The sequence below is a fragment of the Phoenix dactylifera genome, chromosome 3 (genome assembly GCF_051530095.1).
Source record: "Phoenix dactylifera cultivar Ajwa chromosome 3, Ajwa_hap1_PhDact_Kaust_v1.1, whole genome shotgun sequence".
Taxonomy (NCBI): domain Eukaryota; kingdom Viridiplantae; phylum Streptophyta; class Magnoliopsida; order Arecales; family Arecaceae; genus Phoenix; species Phoenix dactylifera.
Genome location: NC_143192.1, coordinates 1,786,741 through 1,802,607, shown reverse-complemented (window position 1 = coordinate 1,802,607; position 15,867 = coordinate 1,786,741). Strand labels below are relative to the sequence as shown.

Genomic DNA, 15,867 nt, shown 5'->3' with positions numbered 1-15,867 from the left:
CTAATTTGACGGAATATCTGGATTAAAAGTGATAAGCTTCAAATTTACAGGTAACATCATTTGGTCCAAAATAGATCTCTCTACTTTCCTCTTTCTATGAAGACTATGTACCAATGGTCCCAAACCCAAGCCCACCCTGGCTTTGCAAAATGTTTGGGCTAGGCTAGGTCCGAGTTAGGCTAGGCCCTATTCATTAAGAGCTAAATTTTTTGAGCGAAATTGGGATTCCAAGGTAAAATTCTAAACCCACCTGGTTTTTATTGGGCCAGGTCATTAGGCCCATCGACAGCCCTACTTGTAAGCAATGGGTTACAACATTAGGTTGTGGAAGCGGGAGAGAAGGATTATCCAAGGATTTCTGAATTCTTACCTAGCTTTCCAGTGGTGAATGGCAGCGGTGGCGGCACGAACGACTATTGGCAATCGGAGAAGGATTTGAAGAAATCTGGCCATGGGCTTCGATTGGAGGCTTAGATTTTTTGGTGGGATCGAAAAGAACCTAAGAAGAGATCTAACTAGAGATGGAGCAGGCTGGAATCTGCCTTGGCACCAGATTTCTTTGGCGAAGTCGGAAGGAAGGAGATGTCGCACGTGCTGAGCACATGCGGCTCCTGATTTTTTTGTTTGTTTGTTTGTTTTCTAGGCCAAAAGCAGGCTCTGGGCCGGTCAAATTGACCTGGCCCACCTCGGTATCAGGCTTTAAAAGGCCTGGATGTTACAGTTTCCATTGCACGCAGTATGACTGCTTGGTTTCCAAACTTCCAACCTCAACAGAACGGACAAGAAATACAACAACTCACAAAAAGAGCTTTCTTGAGGCACTCCAATGCAGAGTACGTTCCAAAAAATCCTCTGAAGAAATCATCAACCGAGACACAACAAAACGAGGCACAAAGAAAACATAAATCCAGCAAGATGAAGAAATAGACCAAAACTACGTACATAGAACCTGAATCTCGAATCACTCCACTAAGAAAAACTCCTACATTAGTTCTCCAATTAATAAAAGAAATAACAAAGAATTTCTTCTATCGCAACAAATACTTAGAACCTAAATATGAATGTAGAGAGAACCACAAAAATACAGTGGTAATATTGGTAAGTGATCTAGTGACTGAAAGAGAGTAATATTGGCATCAAGGAGGAGGAGTAGGAGGAGAAGCGACTTGGAGTTGGGGTTGAGAGGGAGTGGGGAGGAGGCGAGCTCTACAGAGGGGGCAGGCCGGATGGGCTTGGAGCCATGCGTCGGCGCAGGGGCGGTGGAAGGCGTGGCGGCACCCCGGCAGCACCCGCGCCACCTGCCCTTCCACGATCTCCTCCAGGCACACCGCGCACTCCGCCGCACCCCCCGCCCCCACCTTCCCCTCCTCCAGCTTCTCCAGCTCCTCCTCCGTCAAACCTCTCTCCTTCCCCTCCGCCGCCGCCGCCTCCTCCGCCGCCGCCCAGAGCCCCCCGCACGACAGCATCAACACGTACACGAAGAACACCAGGCTCATCCACGTGCCCACCAGAAACAGAGCCAAGACCACGATCCAAGTCATCTCCCCTCTCCCTCTCTCTCTCTCTCTCTCGGCTTTGCTTACGTTCTTAGTTTCTTCGGAGTGACGACGGAGGGGCGCCGCTCTTCCTCGCTATTTATTTCTGCCAGGCGGCGCCATGGAAACGAAGAACGGCCGTCTGATGGGCCGCGGATGGTGCCGGTGAACCGTCCTTGGTGCTGCACCGACACTGTATCTAGAAGAGTGGGGTGCACCTGGCCCTCGTCAAATATTTACTAATTTCTGGAATCCTAATATGGAACGTACCAAAGTTGCATTCAGTATTAACTGGCGGCGTCCAGCGTATCTCGCCTGGCTTCGGCGGTGCCCATGCCGTCTTACCCGCCATAAACTAGCACGCTTATGGGAAGGCTGATAGAGCTATAAATTAGATAACCTCATGATCGATCACTTTGAAAAATTTATGGATCAGTAAAAAAAAGCTGCTTAAAATGCTCTTAATATATTATTCTTCATTTTTTTAAAATATATTTATATTAAAAATGTGCGAAGAAAAATTCATCTATGCAGATTTATGTATGGTATGATTCGTAGTGCTTTGAAATTTGTGCAGATGGTGATCCAATAGCAGATTAGTATGGTGGAAGGTGAATCGTTGTTTCGTGCAGGATACGGCACCTAGGCAGGCCTTGCTGTGCCATTAATGCCTCCCTGCTGAGCTGGCAGCCGCGTGGCAAAATGTCATCGTTAAAACCAACGATAACTCAGCAAACTCAACGAAGAAATGCCGACATGTCCAGTGCCAGCTTAGCAGCTAAAAGCTTGGGTGGATTCTTCGAGGTGCACGATTTTTTGCGGGATTCTGATGCCGGTGAGGTGCTTGGCTTTGGGGACGTGGCGGCACCAGGGATGAGCGCTTGGCGTGGGACCCAGCTGGTGTGCATGCACAGGCACACGTGTGACGAGGTGTCATTGGGCAAATATTTCACGCCAGGAATACTTGCAGGCTTGCACTAAGAACCCGTTTGGTTCACGGAAAACATTTTTCCTCTTATAAATATAATTTTTGAAAAACAAATTTCTAGGAAGAGTATGTCTAGAAAAGTATTTTGGCATGTTTGATTGATCATGAAAAAGTGACAAATTTCTAAAGTACTTATGTTTAGTTGACCATCCACTTTTCTGAAAAAGTTATGTATAATTTTTATTATACCTTTAATAAAAATTAGATCTTTAATGCTAAAGAGTTTTTTTTGAAAAAAAATAAAAACTTCAACCAAACAAGAAGCATCTCATTACTTTCCTGTTGATCACATTTTTTTTCTTTATTTTTTCGCGAACCAAACAAGCCCTAAGGAATCACTTGAAGTTGAGACCGCTGGAGCTTCAGTGGTGCTTTTCTTTTTAAAGTGCAAGCCACCATAAGCTCCTTATCACGGAGCTATATGTAGCAAAATTATCAAAAATAGAAATCCAAGTTGTATGTATTTGAAAAGGACTATACTAGGACAACATTTTTCATGAGTCATACAATACAGCCATAGCAACTTGTGCATGTCGGTCTAGTAGTACTCATTTTAGTTTATTTCCAAAACAAGTGATGATGTGTATATCATCAACTTGGTTGACCCGTTCTTGAACCAATATATGTTGAATGCTGACCGAACGAATAAAGACTCTGGCATTAGATTCGATCCTAAGTCAGTTGTGGCATGCAGTCATCAATTACGTGGCCTCTCGTGAGATTTTTTTCGGAGTTTTTTCTTAAATTTTGAAGAAGGGAGTGATTTCTCTCCCCAGTCCATTTAATATGAGAACAAAAGAGTATTGTGATGCTGTATTCTTATAATATAAAATCATAACTTAATGTAAGCTTCTTTTATGACTAATAAAAAATAGTTATTATTATAATAAATAATATTTGCATAAAAAATAACTTATACATACTTCAAGGTACTAAACTTCGTATATGTTCATATGAAGTTCCACATGTTTTAAATAGTTTTAGAATAGGAATCGGCTGTTTTAGATTTTTTAAGATTGTACAGTTAAAAAAAAAACGTTTCTTATTTTGTAGCGTTCTACTATTATTAGAAAAAAAATTCATTTGTCAAAATTTTATGCTAATAGAAGAAAACGTATGGATTACCTTAAAGTATGAATAGAGAGAGTCCAAGATGATTTTATGTACGTGAGAGAGAAGGAACAGTAAGATGTGTATGACTTGTCAATTTTTTAGGAAGGCCAAAATTAGTTAAGTTTAAGACTTGTCTTACTCTTAAATTTGGGCCTCTTAGAATTTACTAAATTACTAATTAGAAAATAATCATGGAGATCTTATTGAGTCAGCTAACATCAAGATGAGTCATATATCTTATTAAGAGGCATATTATAAAAATATTTTATTATTTTTCTTATTTGCAAGAAATAAATGTGGAGATATTTGTAGAAAGGCTACAAAGGTTTGAGGATAAATAAGAAAGAAAAGTGTAGCAATTATAAAGAATATTTTGAATTCATTGCAATTTCTAGTTCTATTCTCCATTATGTATGAGAGTTCTTTTTTATTGCTTCGTCCTTCTATCTTGCAACTCCATTGTCAGTGACATCTACTTTTTCAAGAAAGAAGATCACCATGTGTACCAACAAGTTATTATTTTTGTTAATATAAAATGAAAAAAGAAAAAAAAGTAAAATAATATAAAATAATTTATTTTTCTAGCTTTTGGGGGCCTTATGATTAATTAATTAATTAATTACTCTAGCCAGCCCATGTGTCGCTGTCTCAAAAATGGGCTTTGGATTAAAGGCTACTGGATTAACTTTCAAGGATAGCCAAGCCCATTGATACAGTGCAACCCTGGTACTCTCTCTCATTTCTTGCATCCTCAACCCCTTCTTGCCAATTATGCCTAACTTGCTCAGGTTATATTTCTACCCCTAACTCTTCTAGCCCTTTTGGGCTGTGCTCACACCGGTGTGTGTGAGTTGCCGATGTAACCAAAAAAAAGAAAAAGAAAAAGAAAAAACTCTTGTAGCCCATGCATGGAGCACAACCAACACATAATCCCAATGTTCGAGGGGGTGCTTGTGTTGTTATTGATTTTGAATCAAAACCATCAACAATTTCCGGTAAAAGAAAAAAAAAACCGAGCTATTTAAATGATGAATTCCAGTGTCCAACATGCTTGTGGCCTGCAAAATAAAGTACCTATTTAATACCTCATGCTTATCTTTTCCTTGATTCACATTCTATTACCTGCAATTTATTTCTCCATTCTTTATGATTTCTAAGAATCCAATTGATAGGCCTAAGAAAACTTCTAAGTCCAAAACAGTGGGAGGATACAAAATGATGCAACAAACTAAAATGATACAAGAGACAAGAAGAAGAAGACATGACTTGATGTCATAATCTCCCAATTAATAGTAAAATAATCAAAAGAAGGGGGAAAAAAAATACCAGGATTGCTTTCTTTCTAATAGATTACATGAAAATAAGAGTTCCCTTCCCTGGTCTCTGTGACCCTCCATACTAATCTCATTTCCATGATGTAGCTCGTCCAACGACCAGACTTTAGTTTACCATTTTATTTCCTCTGGCCTATCATTCCTCAGTTCTTAATTCGGAGATGGAGTAATTAGGATATAAAAGTAGTGATCTTTTGAGCACCTCATAATAAATTACTCTAGTCTACTGGCTTATGTGCCGTCCTAGGAAGGGACCAAGTCTACATCTTGACTCAAATCAACATACTAAAATTTTCAGCAAGGACCTGTGAGACTGCCTTCTGGATGCTTTCACCTGCATGCTCCATTCTCCTGCTTCTTATTCTCAAATCACTTCAAGATGAGAACAGGATCCTATTAACATCTTATCGAGGGAACCATGAAGCTTCAATACTTGTCTCCCATGGCTTCGCCATTGCCGGCTTTCGCAGAGGTTGCCAGGGGCCCAGCTAGATTTCCTAGTATTCAATTGTGGGTGGCATTTGTTGCAGGTGTAGCAGTTGCATTAACTGGCTTATGTGTATACTTCTGCATCAAGAGGGGTTACTTCAGAAGAAACAAGAAGAATAATGCTTCTGGATGTGATCAGAGGATCCCTCCCTTACTATGTGAGAATCTATGAAGAGTGTTGCTTATATCATCCTTATGCTAATTTGATGCAAATTTTTGCAGACAGTAGACAGGAAAAGGTAGAACTCAGGCGGTTCCGTCTTGCCGAACTAGAGAAGGCCACCAAGTCTTTTAGTAACGAGTGCTTGCTTGGATCGGGTGCCTTCGGGGATGTTTACGAGGGCATTTTTGATTCAGAAGGAACTCTTGCTGTCAAGAAACCACATGCTGATTCATATCCAAGTACTCAAGAGTTCAGAAATGGTATCGTAGTTCTTTATGCTTTGGAAATTTGAATGCAAGCTGCATGAGTTTATGGTCAATCTTTGATTTCAATAATAATCTGCTAACAAAGAGAGATGCCGTTGGAACAGAGGTGGAGCTGCTTTCGAGGGTCAAGCACAGGAATCTTGTTGGTTTGGTTGGCTATTGTGAAGAAGCAGGTATCACCTGAAGCCTTAAATCTAAACTAGATCTTTGACAAGGTTACCTGCGGATTTTGTTGTTGTTGTTGTTGTTGTAGCACTAAATTTTCAGAATCTACCTGTTCAACTTTAGGTGAAGGCAAAAGTTTACAATCAAATCCTAGCCAATTGATATGCCACATATAATTCTAACCAAAAACTGATGTGCCGATTTTATTATTTCTCTACTCCAATGAGAAGTTTTGAAACTAAAGAATGGACGGTAGGCACTTGAAATCATAAAGCTTTTGAGAAGTTTAGAACCATAAAGCTTACCAAATTATTTGTATTCGCTCCCAAGCTAAAAGCTTTCTGTGCCCCTATTCTATTTCCATCATGCAGATCAAAAGATATTGGTTTATGAATATGTTCCCCATGGTTCTCTACTTGAATACATAGCTGGTGAGATTGGTTTTGCTTTCATTTCCTACATGGAAAAATCATAAATATTTGGTTTTCGCACTTCAAAGTACTAATGTGAGGGGTAACCAATGACTTTTGTAGGAAGGAGAAGGAAAACTTTAACTTGGAGGCAAAGAGTAAACATAGCCATTGGAGCAGCAAAAGGTAGGTCATATGAACTCTGGAGACACCAATTACCAATCACTATTTATTTGATAGGTAAAGGAAGAAAAATTGTCTTGATAGGCATAGCTCATCTTCATGAAGGCGTCCGCCCGAGCATAATTCACAGGGACATCAAGCCAAGCAACATATTGGTGGGCGACCGATTCGAAGCCAAGGTTTCAGATTTTGGGTTGGTGAAATCAGGGCCTGTCCGCGACGAATCCCATGTTAGTAGCCAGATCAAGGGAACACCTGGCTACCTTGATCCAGCCTACTGCTCCAGCTTTCACTTGACTCCCTTCAGTGATGTCTATAGCTTCGGAGTCATACTCTTGCAACTTGTGGCTGCAAGACCTGCAGTTGATACCTCAAGGCCACAATCTCAATGCCATATCATTGATTGGGTGAGTGATCTGAGAGTTTATATCCTGCATAGACCAAGCATAAGATTGTGATAGATAACAAGAATGATTCAGCTTATTCTTTTAAAATGATGTGCAAACTTCTAATCTGTGGGTGCTCTTCATTACATAGGCAAGGCCTAGCATAGAGAAAGGTATTGTAGAAGAGATAGTAGATGGCAATTTGCCACTGGAAGCATGCAACATGGAGATGATGCTCAAGATGGGTCAATTAGGCCTCAGATGTGTCGTCGATAAGCCTAAGGATCGACCAACTATGAGCCAAGTTGTGCAAGAACTAGAGGCAGTAAGTTCCACATCCTTGTCTCAGAATCAACTATCAAGGGGTCCATGGAGATCGATAGCAAGCGAAGAATCCAATAGTTTCAGCATTGATGGTGTTGGGTTGCAAAGATTTCATTTAGAGACAGATGATCTGACGATCCATAGTGCAAGTATGAGGTGCCTCGACGTCGATAGCATCAGCTCCGACGTCGTCGAGAAGGGTGAGTTAGCAGGGATTTATGAGGAAGAAACTGATGGAATCTGTGCGAGTACAACAACCGGCTGATTGTTATTGTAAGAAGAACACTGCCAAACTACTTAAAACTTTTATCATTTCATATTTACAGTCTATATGTATATGAGTAGACATTCCTTCCGCATACTTGTTAGGAGCTTTGAGAGCAAGGACTGAAAACCTTGGCTTCTAAAAAAGTTGAGCTCCAAATAACAACAAAATGGTTTAAAGGTTAAGCAGTTTTTATGTTTTTGAAGCCTCGAGTAAATTTCTTGAAGAAAGAAGTACAATCTGAGGCGATAATATTTTTGGATGTTCCTATGGATGTGATAGTCTGTCTCTCCATGAATGTTGTTTTTGGGTAGGGGCTAAATGAAAAAGAAGGGTTGAAGGGGTAAAAGCACTGGTGCACGTTTGGTTCATGGAAAAAAATTTTCTTTACTGAAATAATTTTTTTAGAAAGTTGATAATTAGAAAAGTGGTTTTTGCATATTTGGTTAAACATAGAAAAGTGGTACATTATAGAGTAACTTATGTTTGGTTGAGCATCTATTTAGAAAGCTTCTTTCATTATTAGACCATGTTTGTTTATCAGGATTGGAGATTAGGAATGATTTTCTCACTCCCAGTACATCTATTATGGGGATTCATCAGGAATACTTTTAATTTCTATATTTAGACAATCAAAATCTTGAGCAAACAAAGCAAATCTTGTCAAGTTAACATCTTGAATAATATATTCTGGTTTGTTATAATATACTATATAATATTATTACAAGATAATGCAAAAATAATACTGATAATATTTTATTGGTATTAACTATACATTATTAAAATATTATTATATTATAATATATATTAATTTGTTATAGCTTATATGTTATAATATAATAATAAATCAACATAACATAATAATACAATTATAATATGTTATCATGTTTTAATAAGATAACATCTCTATGTTATGCAATTAAATAGTGTTAGTTTACATTATTATACTAATCATTAGCATGTAATATATATAACATAGAATATATTGGAATATTATTCATATATGATAAATAATCCACTATACCTAAAGAAAAAACTCCTGTTTGTAGAATCACCAAATAAGCCCATATCATTCACTTATATGCAGTGCATGCATGCTCCACTTCCAAGCCTATCAAACCCACCCAAACCACTACCTATCTATTCCCAAATCCATGTACTCTTTCAATACAGAAAAAGAATTGTACTATAAACACCAAAAGGAAAAGGGTAAAGGATTTGATGTGCTGGATTGTGAACTGTCCAAAGGATTTTAGGATTTGTTCAATCATGTCCATATGGTGTCTGCCAAGATAAAAGAGTTGACCTAATTTAAGTTGTAGAAGAATTTTTTTAAAGATGCCTATGAGCAATAAACCACCCGGGGTACAGACTGCTAGAATAAATTCTTTAGAACCTGAGCAATGTTGGAAGTTGATAAACTTAATTATGCTGAGGAATTCAAAGGGTCATATGAAGTATCCAAAGGGTCATATGAAGTATCCAAAGGGTCATATGGATAATCTAAAAGGTCTCATTATGATGTATTTATTAGGGGAGTTAAAAGGTCACTTCTAGTGCCTATAAATATGTGGCTATCATGAAGAAGAATGCATGGAAGAAAAAAGAAAGGAGTGGTAGATAGAGAGGGCTTGAGAGAGAAAAATTGTATTCCTCTTTGAAAAAAAGTTGTACTACTCCATTATCTTATATAAAGTATTTTCTTTCCATGTTCTTGTGTTTCCACCACCATTGCATATTCTATCAAAGTGGTATCAGAGCCAGGTCATGGCTACCGGGATGCTTCCTATTCCTCGTCTCACCAATACCAACTATGAATTGGAGTATCCAAATGAAGGCATTACTTGGATCTCAAGATATTTGGGACATAGTCGAAAAGGGCTATGAAGAAGACGGAGATAGAGCGCAACAACGAGAGACTTTGAAGAAAGATAAGAAGGCTCTCTACTTTATTTATCAAGGCTTAGATGAAGCCGCTTTTGAGAAGATTGCTGGTGCTACCAACTCAAAGCAAGCATGGGAGATCCTCGAGAAAGCCCATAAGGGTGTTGAGAAAGTGAAGAAGGTGCGCCTCCAAATATTGAGAGGCGAGTTCGAGACTTTGAAGATGAAGGAAGGAGAATCCATTTCGGATTACTTCACAAAGGCTCTATCTATTGTAAACCAAATGAGGAGAAATGGTGAGAATATAGAGGACAAGCGTGTGGTGGAGAAGATCCTAAGATCCTTGGATCAAAAGTTTGACTATGTTGTGACAGCAATTGAAGAGTCCAAAGATGTGGATACTATGACAATTGATGAGCTCATGGGTTCTCTACAAGTCCATGAGCAGAGGATCTTGTTGCGAAAAGAAGAACCTTTGGAGCAAGCCCTAAAAAGCAAGCTCACTATCAGTGAAAAGAAGGAATGCCCAACTGACGAAGACAAACATAAAAACCATGGTCATGGTTACAGCCGTGGATATCATCATGGACGAGGCCGTGGACAAGGACGAGGTTCCTTTGGACGTGGCAGAGGACGAGGAGGCCTAGGATTTCCATCAAATGAAGAAAGCACTCAAGATGGAAAAAGGCAAGGAGGTTTCTCAAGAGGAGGACGAAGGTATGATAAAAGAAATGTTAAATGCTTTATTTGTGGCAAATATGGTCATTTTTCCTCAGAATGTTACCATAATAAGAATAATCAAGTGCATGAGAAGGCCAACTATGCAAGGAAAGAGGAAGGAGAAAATGGTGTGCTACTACTAGCAGAGAAGGGAGAAGAAGCCTCCAATGAGAATAAATGGTACTTGGATACCGGTGCAAGCAATCATATGTGTGGGCACAAACATATCTTTAAAGAGTTAGATGAGACAGTGGAAGGCAACGTTTCTTTTGGAGATGCCTCAAAAATTCAAGTGAAGGGGATAGGTAAGATCCTAATCCAACTCAAGGATGGTTCTCAACAGTTCGTTTCTAATGTTTACTATGTGCCTAATATGAAAACAAATATCTTAAGTCTTGGTCAATTATTAGAAAAAGGCTTTAATGTTTGCATGAAAGGAGGATGCCTGTACTTGAATAAACATGATCAGTTGATTGCAAAAGTACCTATGACCAAGAACCGAATGTTCGTGTTGAACATTAAGTATATCAATACAAAGTGCTTAAGTGCATGCATGAAGAATAACATGTGGCTATGGCACTTGAGGTTCGGGCATTTGAACTTTAGCTCTTTGAAGCTCCTCTCCTCAAAGGCGATGGTGAAGGGGTTACCTCTCATGGAGAATACTTGTGAAGAAATAAGTGAAGCATGTATTATTGGAAAACAGTCAAGAACAAGTTTCCCAAAGGAGTCACTTCATCGAACCAAAAAACCTTTGCAACTCATCCATACGGATATTTGTGGTCCCATCACACCGGCCTCATTTGGAGGTCGTCGTTATTTTCTAACATTTATTGATGACTTTAGCAGGAAAACTTGGGTGTATCTCTTGAAGGAGAAACGGGAGGCCCTGGAGATATTCAAAAAATTCAAAGCTTTTGTGGAGAACCAAACTGGGTGCAAAATCAAAGCTTTGAGATCAGATCGAGGAGGAGAGTATACCTCGAAGGAGTTCGAAGAATTCTGCAAATCTCAAGACATTTGGAGGACCTTAACTGCCGCATACTCACCCCAGCAGAATGGTGTAGCAGAAAGGAAGAATCGAACCATTCTTGACATGGTGAGAAGCACGCTGAACACAAAGAAAATGCCAAAAGAGTTTTGGGCAGAAGCCGTAAATTGTGCGGTGTACATCCTCAACCGCTGCCCAACAAAGAATCTTGATGGAAGAACCCCTCAAGAAGCATGGAATGGCTATAAGCCAAATGTATCTCATCTAAGAGTATTTGGTTGTATTGCCTATGCACACATCCCAGATCAAAGAAGAAGCAAGCTTGATGATAAGAGTTATCCTTGCATCTTTATAGGATATGACCAGAGGTCCAAGGCATATAGACTCTTTGATCCAAAGACAAAGAAGACTATTGTAAGCCGAGATGTGAAGTTCAACGAAGAAGGAAGTTGGAATTGGAGCACCAACTTGGTGGAAGTACAAGAAGAAGAAGAAGATGAAAAGGCTCAAGCTGAAGATTCCTCACCTCTCTCTTCACCTAGCACGAGATCTCCATCTTTAAGTGAGGATTTCAGAAAGACAAGAAGCATTCAAGATCTCTATGAGGTAACAAGACCTCTTAATCTCATTTGTTTATATGCTGATGAGGATGTAATCTCTTTTGAAGAAGCAGTAAAGAATGAAAACTGGAAGACGGCCATGGATGAAGAAATGAAAGCAATCCAAAAGAATGAAAGGTAAAGAAGAACGCAGAAGGAAAGATAGAAAAATACAAGGCTCGCTTAGTAGCTAAAGGCTACAAATAGCAAGCCGGGATTGACTACGAGGAGGTATTTGCTCCCGTAGCTCGTATGGAGACAATTCGCCTGGTAATTTTCTTAACAGCACAAAACAATTGGAGAATCTACCAACTAGATGTGAAGTCGGCCTTTTTGAAGAAGAAGTATATGTTGAGCAACCTAAAGGGTATGTGAAGAAGGAATGCAAAGAGAAGGTTTTAAAGCTAAAGAAGGCACTTTATGGCTTAAAACAAGCTCCAAGAGCTTGGAACTCAAGGATTGACAGCTACTTCAAAGCAAACGGCTTCAAGCAATGTTCCTCTGAGTATGCTGTGTATGAAAAAGAAAAAAATTCTAACATATTACTTGTTTGTTTGTATGTGGATGATCTCATCTTTACAGGTAACGATCCACAAATGATTGAAGAATTCAAGCATGCTATGATGAAGGAATTTGAGATGACAGACATGGGACTCATGACATACTTTCTTGGTTTGGAAGTCCAACAACATGAAGAAGGAATTTTCATATCCCAAGAAGGTTATGCTAAAGAAATCTTGAAGATATTCAAAATGGAAGATTGTAATCCTATAAGCACCCCCGTTGATTGTGGAGCAAAAATATCAAAAGAAGATGAAGGAAAGGTTGTTGACCCTATTCTCTACAGAAGCTTAGTGGGAAGTTTGAGGTATATGACCTGTACAAGGCCGGACATATTATATGCAGTCGGCTTAGTCAGCAGATTTATGGAAGAGCCCAAATCAATGCATTGGAAGGCAGCAAAGATGATTCTTCGGTACATCCGAGGTACTATTACTGATGGACTATTTTATTCTCATCTTGATAATTTTGAACTTGTTGGCTACTCAGATAGTGATTGGGCTGGAGACATGGATGACCGTAAGAGTACTTCTGGATTCGCATTTTTTATGAGAAATGCAGTATTTTCATGGATGTCAAAGAAACAACCTATTGTTACTCTTTCTACATGTGAAGCTGAATATGTTGCTGCATCTGCATGTGTATCACATGCAATATGGCTAAGAAAGTTGCTAAAGGAAGTTGGCTCTGAGCAAAAGAAGCCCACTAAGATAAACATTGATAGCAAATCAGCCATTGCACTAGGAAAGAATCCGGTGTATCATCAAAGAAGTAAACATAATGATATTCGTTTTCATTCAATCCGGGAACATGTGAAGAATAAAGAGGTAGTGCTACAATATGTGAAGACTCAAGATCAAGTGGCTGATATATTCACTAAACCCTTGAAAGTAGACCTCTTCATCAAGTTTAAAAGTTCTCTTGGTATGATAAAGAAAGAACAATTAAGTTTAAGGGGGGGTGTTGGAAGTTGATAAACTTAATTATGCTGAGGAATTCAAAGGGTCATATGAAGTATCCAAAGGGTCATATGAAGTATCCAAAGGGTCATATGGATAATCTAAAAGGTCTCATTATGATGTACTTATTAGGGGAGTTAAAAGGTCACTTCTAGTGCCTATAAATATGTGGCTATCATGAAGAAGAATGCATGGAAGAAAAAAGAAAGGAGTGGTAGATAGAGAGGGCTTGAGAGAGAAAAATTGTATTCCTCTTTGAAGAAAAGTTGTACTACTCCATTATCTTATATAAAGTATTTTCTTTCCATGTTCTTGTGTTTCCACCACCATTGCATATTCTATCAAGCAAAGCCTATCCTACCTAAGAAAATTATAATTTTCTAAAAAGAAAAAATAATAAATATATTTTTATATTTTTATTAATTATTAAAAAATAAATAAGAAAATAACTATAAAAGTAATTCAAACTCAAAAACTTGACATAGATAAATGATAACTGAAACACAAGAAGCAAAAGAGGTATATCTACAAGTATAATTTATCTATCCTAGATAAATTAAACTGGGATAGATAATTTGGATTCTCGCAAACCAAATCACTTGATCGACTTGAGTCTTACCAATCTCACAACCCCATCGATGTCGTACTAACTTTATGTAGAGCCTTCCACAGCTGCACCAATAAAGAATAGCTTTTGAGTCACATAATGGTTGCTATAGTCTTATAAATCAAGAACACTCACAAGAAAGGTTAAAAAATTTTTAATCAATTGATTATAATGCCAATGAAAGGAGTACATGGGATTTTTATAGTAGAGATTTTCTAAGACTCATAGACTTTCCCAATTCTCACAAGATATAATTAATCTAAGAGAAAATAAAGAGATTATAATAGAAAATAGTTTTTTAAGTCTAGTAGGACTACTTCTAAAAGAAACAAAAAATTAACTAAAAATATAAAAAAAATCATCTTTATTTTAATTGTCTAACCTTTGATCGATATGATTTGTGATGGAAAATTTTATCATCTTGAAATACTATCTCTCTCTCTCTCTCTCTCTCTCTCTCTCTCTCTCTCTCTCTCTCTCTCTGTGTGTGATTTTTGGAGGAATATCCAAACAGGTTCCAAGTGGTTAAACATTGCTTTTTAAGCTGTTGAATAAACTAATAATTTGTCTAATACGAGTCTTCACAGTGTCATGGACTTGTACTTTCTTCTAGATAACAATATTTTTCTACAACTTCTGTTCTTTCTGCAATAAATGAAGAAAGTGCACCTTCTAAGGGCATGGCTTCGAATCCCATTCTCATGTAAATGTAGGTCTTATTCTGCAAAACAAGGCCCATTTCTGCAAAAATACTCAGAAAAAGGGATTTTGATTGATTGAAATGAATGCATTTTATTGGGTTGAAGCCAAGTTACTACAGATTACAGGTTGAACATTAATTGCTATAGTAATTAAACATAAGTATAATGTTCTGAAGACTAGTCTGCAAAAGAACCAGAGTCATTTGATGAATCAAGCTTGAAACCTCTTAAACATGGCCTCTCCTAAATCACAAAGTGCATGCTCTGAAGATGGCTGCAGTCTGATATTAGGTCTGGTTAACCTATTAATAATCTTATAGTCTGAATATAGACTCCCTGAAGAGAAGCATCTTAGGTACACGCCAAGTTTAGCAGGGGAAAAATTAGGCCTACCACTTAGAAGTCAAATCTGGTAGATCAAGTTTAAATTCTTGCCATATATCAACATTTGTTTATTATGAACTCTTGTACACCGTACCGAATTCTCCAACCAAATTACATAAATAAATAGAACATATCAAATTAAAGGAAGTAGATTATAACTGTTTAGTTAACATAGAGTTCCTCATACCATGAAGCACAAGGGGATTATTGCAATTTATAGAGGTTGGTGAGGTTCATGAAGATCTAGCCAAATCATTTCATGGTGCATGGAGCTTTTCCTTTGACTGCCTAGTGTCTTCTAGGTTTTTTCCCCTGTTGCAGCACCGACCAGTGGTTCATCAAAGGGGAAAAATTTATTACTCGATATAATATTTACTAACAAGTAGTATAAATTTTTTGGCTTCTAAGTCATAACAAGTTTTATTTATTTATTTATTAATGCATAACAATGTAGGCTTGAAATTCCATTCCTTATTAATCTTCTAATCTAGTATTTGTCGCTCCCTACCTGCTTTTCCTTTTAAGATGACTGAAATCACTTACACTAACAAAAAATTTAGATTATTTGAAGTCTTGAATCTTTTTCTCACTCAAAAAAATGTCTTGAATCTTAACGTATACCGCATTTGATATTTAATGTAAATCTTTCTTTGAATGTTGATATTGGATCATTTCTTAACAGATATCATCTTTTCAAAACCATATCAATCTTAAAGGTCCAAGAAAACCAGAAGCATGAACATGTAAAGTTAAACAACCTTGTGTGAGAAGGCTAAGCCAGCAGCAAGGTGTTGATTGGAAAACTACATGGCTGGTTTATGGTTTGATCACTTTCGATCT

The 15,867-nt window shown here is 38.0% G+C and overlaps 2 protein-coding genes across 3 annotated transcripts; one reads left to right on the top strand and one right to left on the bottom strand.

Annotated features, from left to right (window-relative positions):
• Positions 1-1,136: 1,136 nt before the first annotated feature.
• Positions 1,137-1,541, bottom strand: LOC120110023 (E3 ubiquitin-protein ligase ATL23-like). The gene has a single exon (XM_039123985.1). It carries the CDS (start codon positions 1,539-1,541, stop codon positions 1,137-1,139), a length of 405 nt encoding a protein of 134 aa, XP_038979913.1.
• Positions 1,542-5,254: 3,713 nt separating this feature from the next.
• LOC103708723 (putative serine/threonine-protein kinase PBL25) lies at positions 5,255-7,970 on the top strand. 2 transcript variants are annotated; one of them, XM_089929393.1, is made up of 7 exons: positions 5,256-5,617; positions 5,682-5,882; positions 5,993-6,061; positions 6,425-6,484; positions 6,587-6,649; positions 6,731-7,053; positions 7,184-7,970. In XM_089929393.1, exons 1-7 carry the CDS (start codon positions 5,389-5,391, stop codon positions 7,619-7,621), a joined length of 1,383 nt encoding a protein of 460 aa, XP_089785519.1. In that variant the 5' UTR covers positions 5,256-5,388; the 3' UTR covers positions 7,622-7,970. The 2 variants fall into 2 exon arrangements, with proteins under 2 accessions (XP_089785520.1, XP_089785519.1); XM_089929394.1 differs by lacking the exon at positions 6,425-6,484 and having other exon boundaries at positions 5,255-5,617.
• The last annotated feature ends 7,897 nt before the right edge of the window (positions 7,971-15,867 follow it).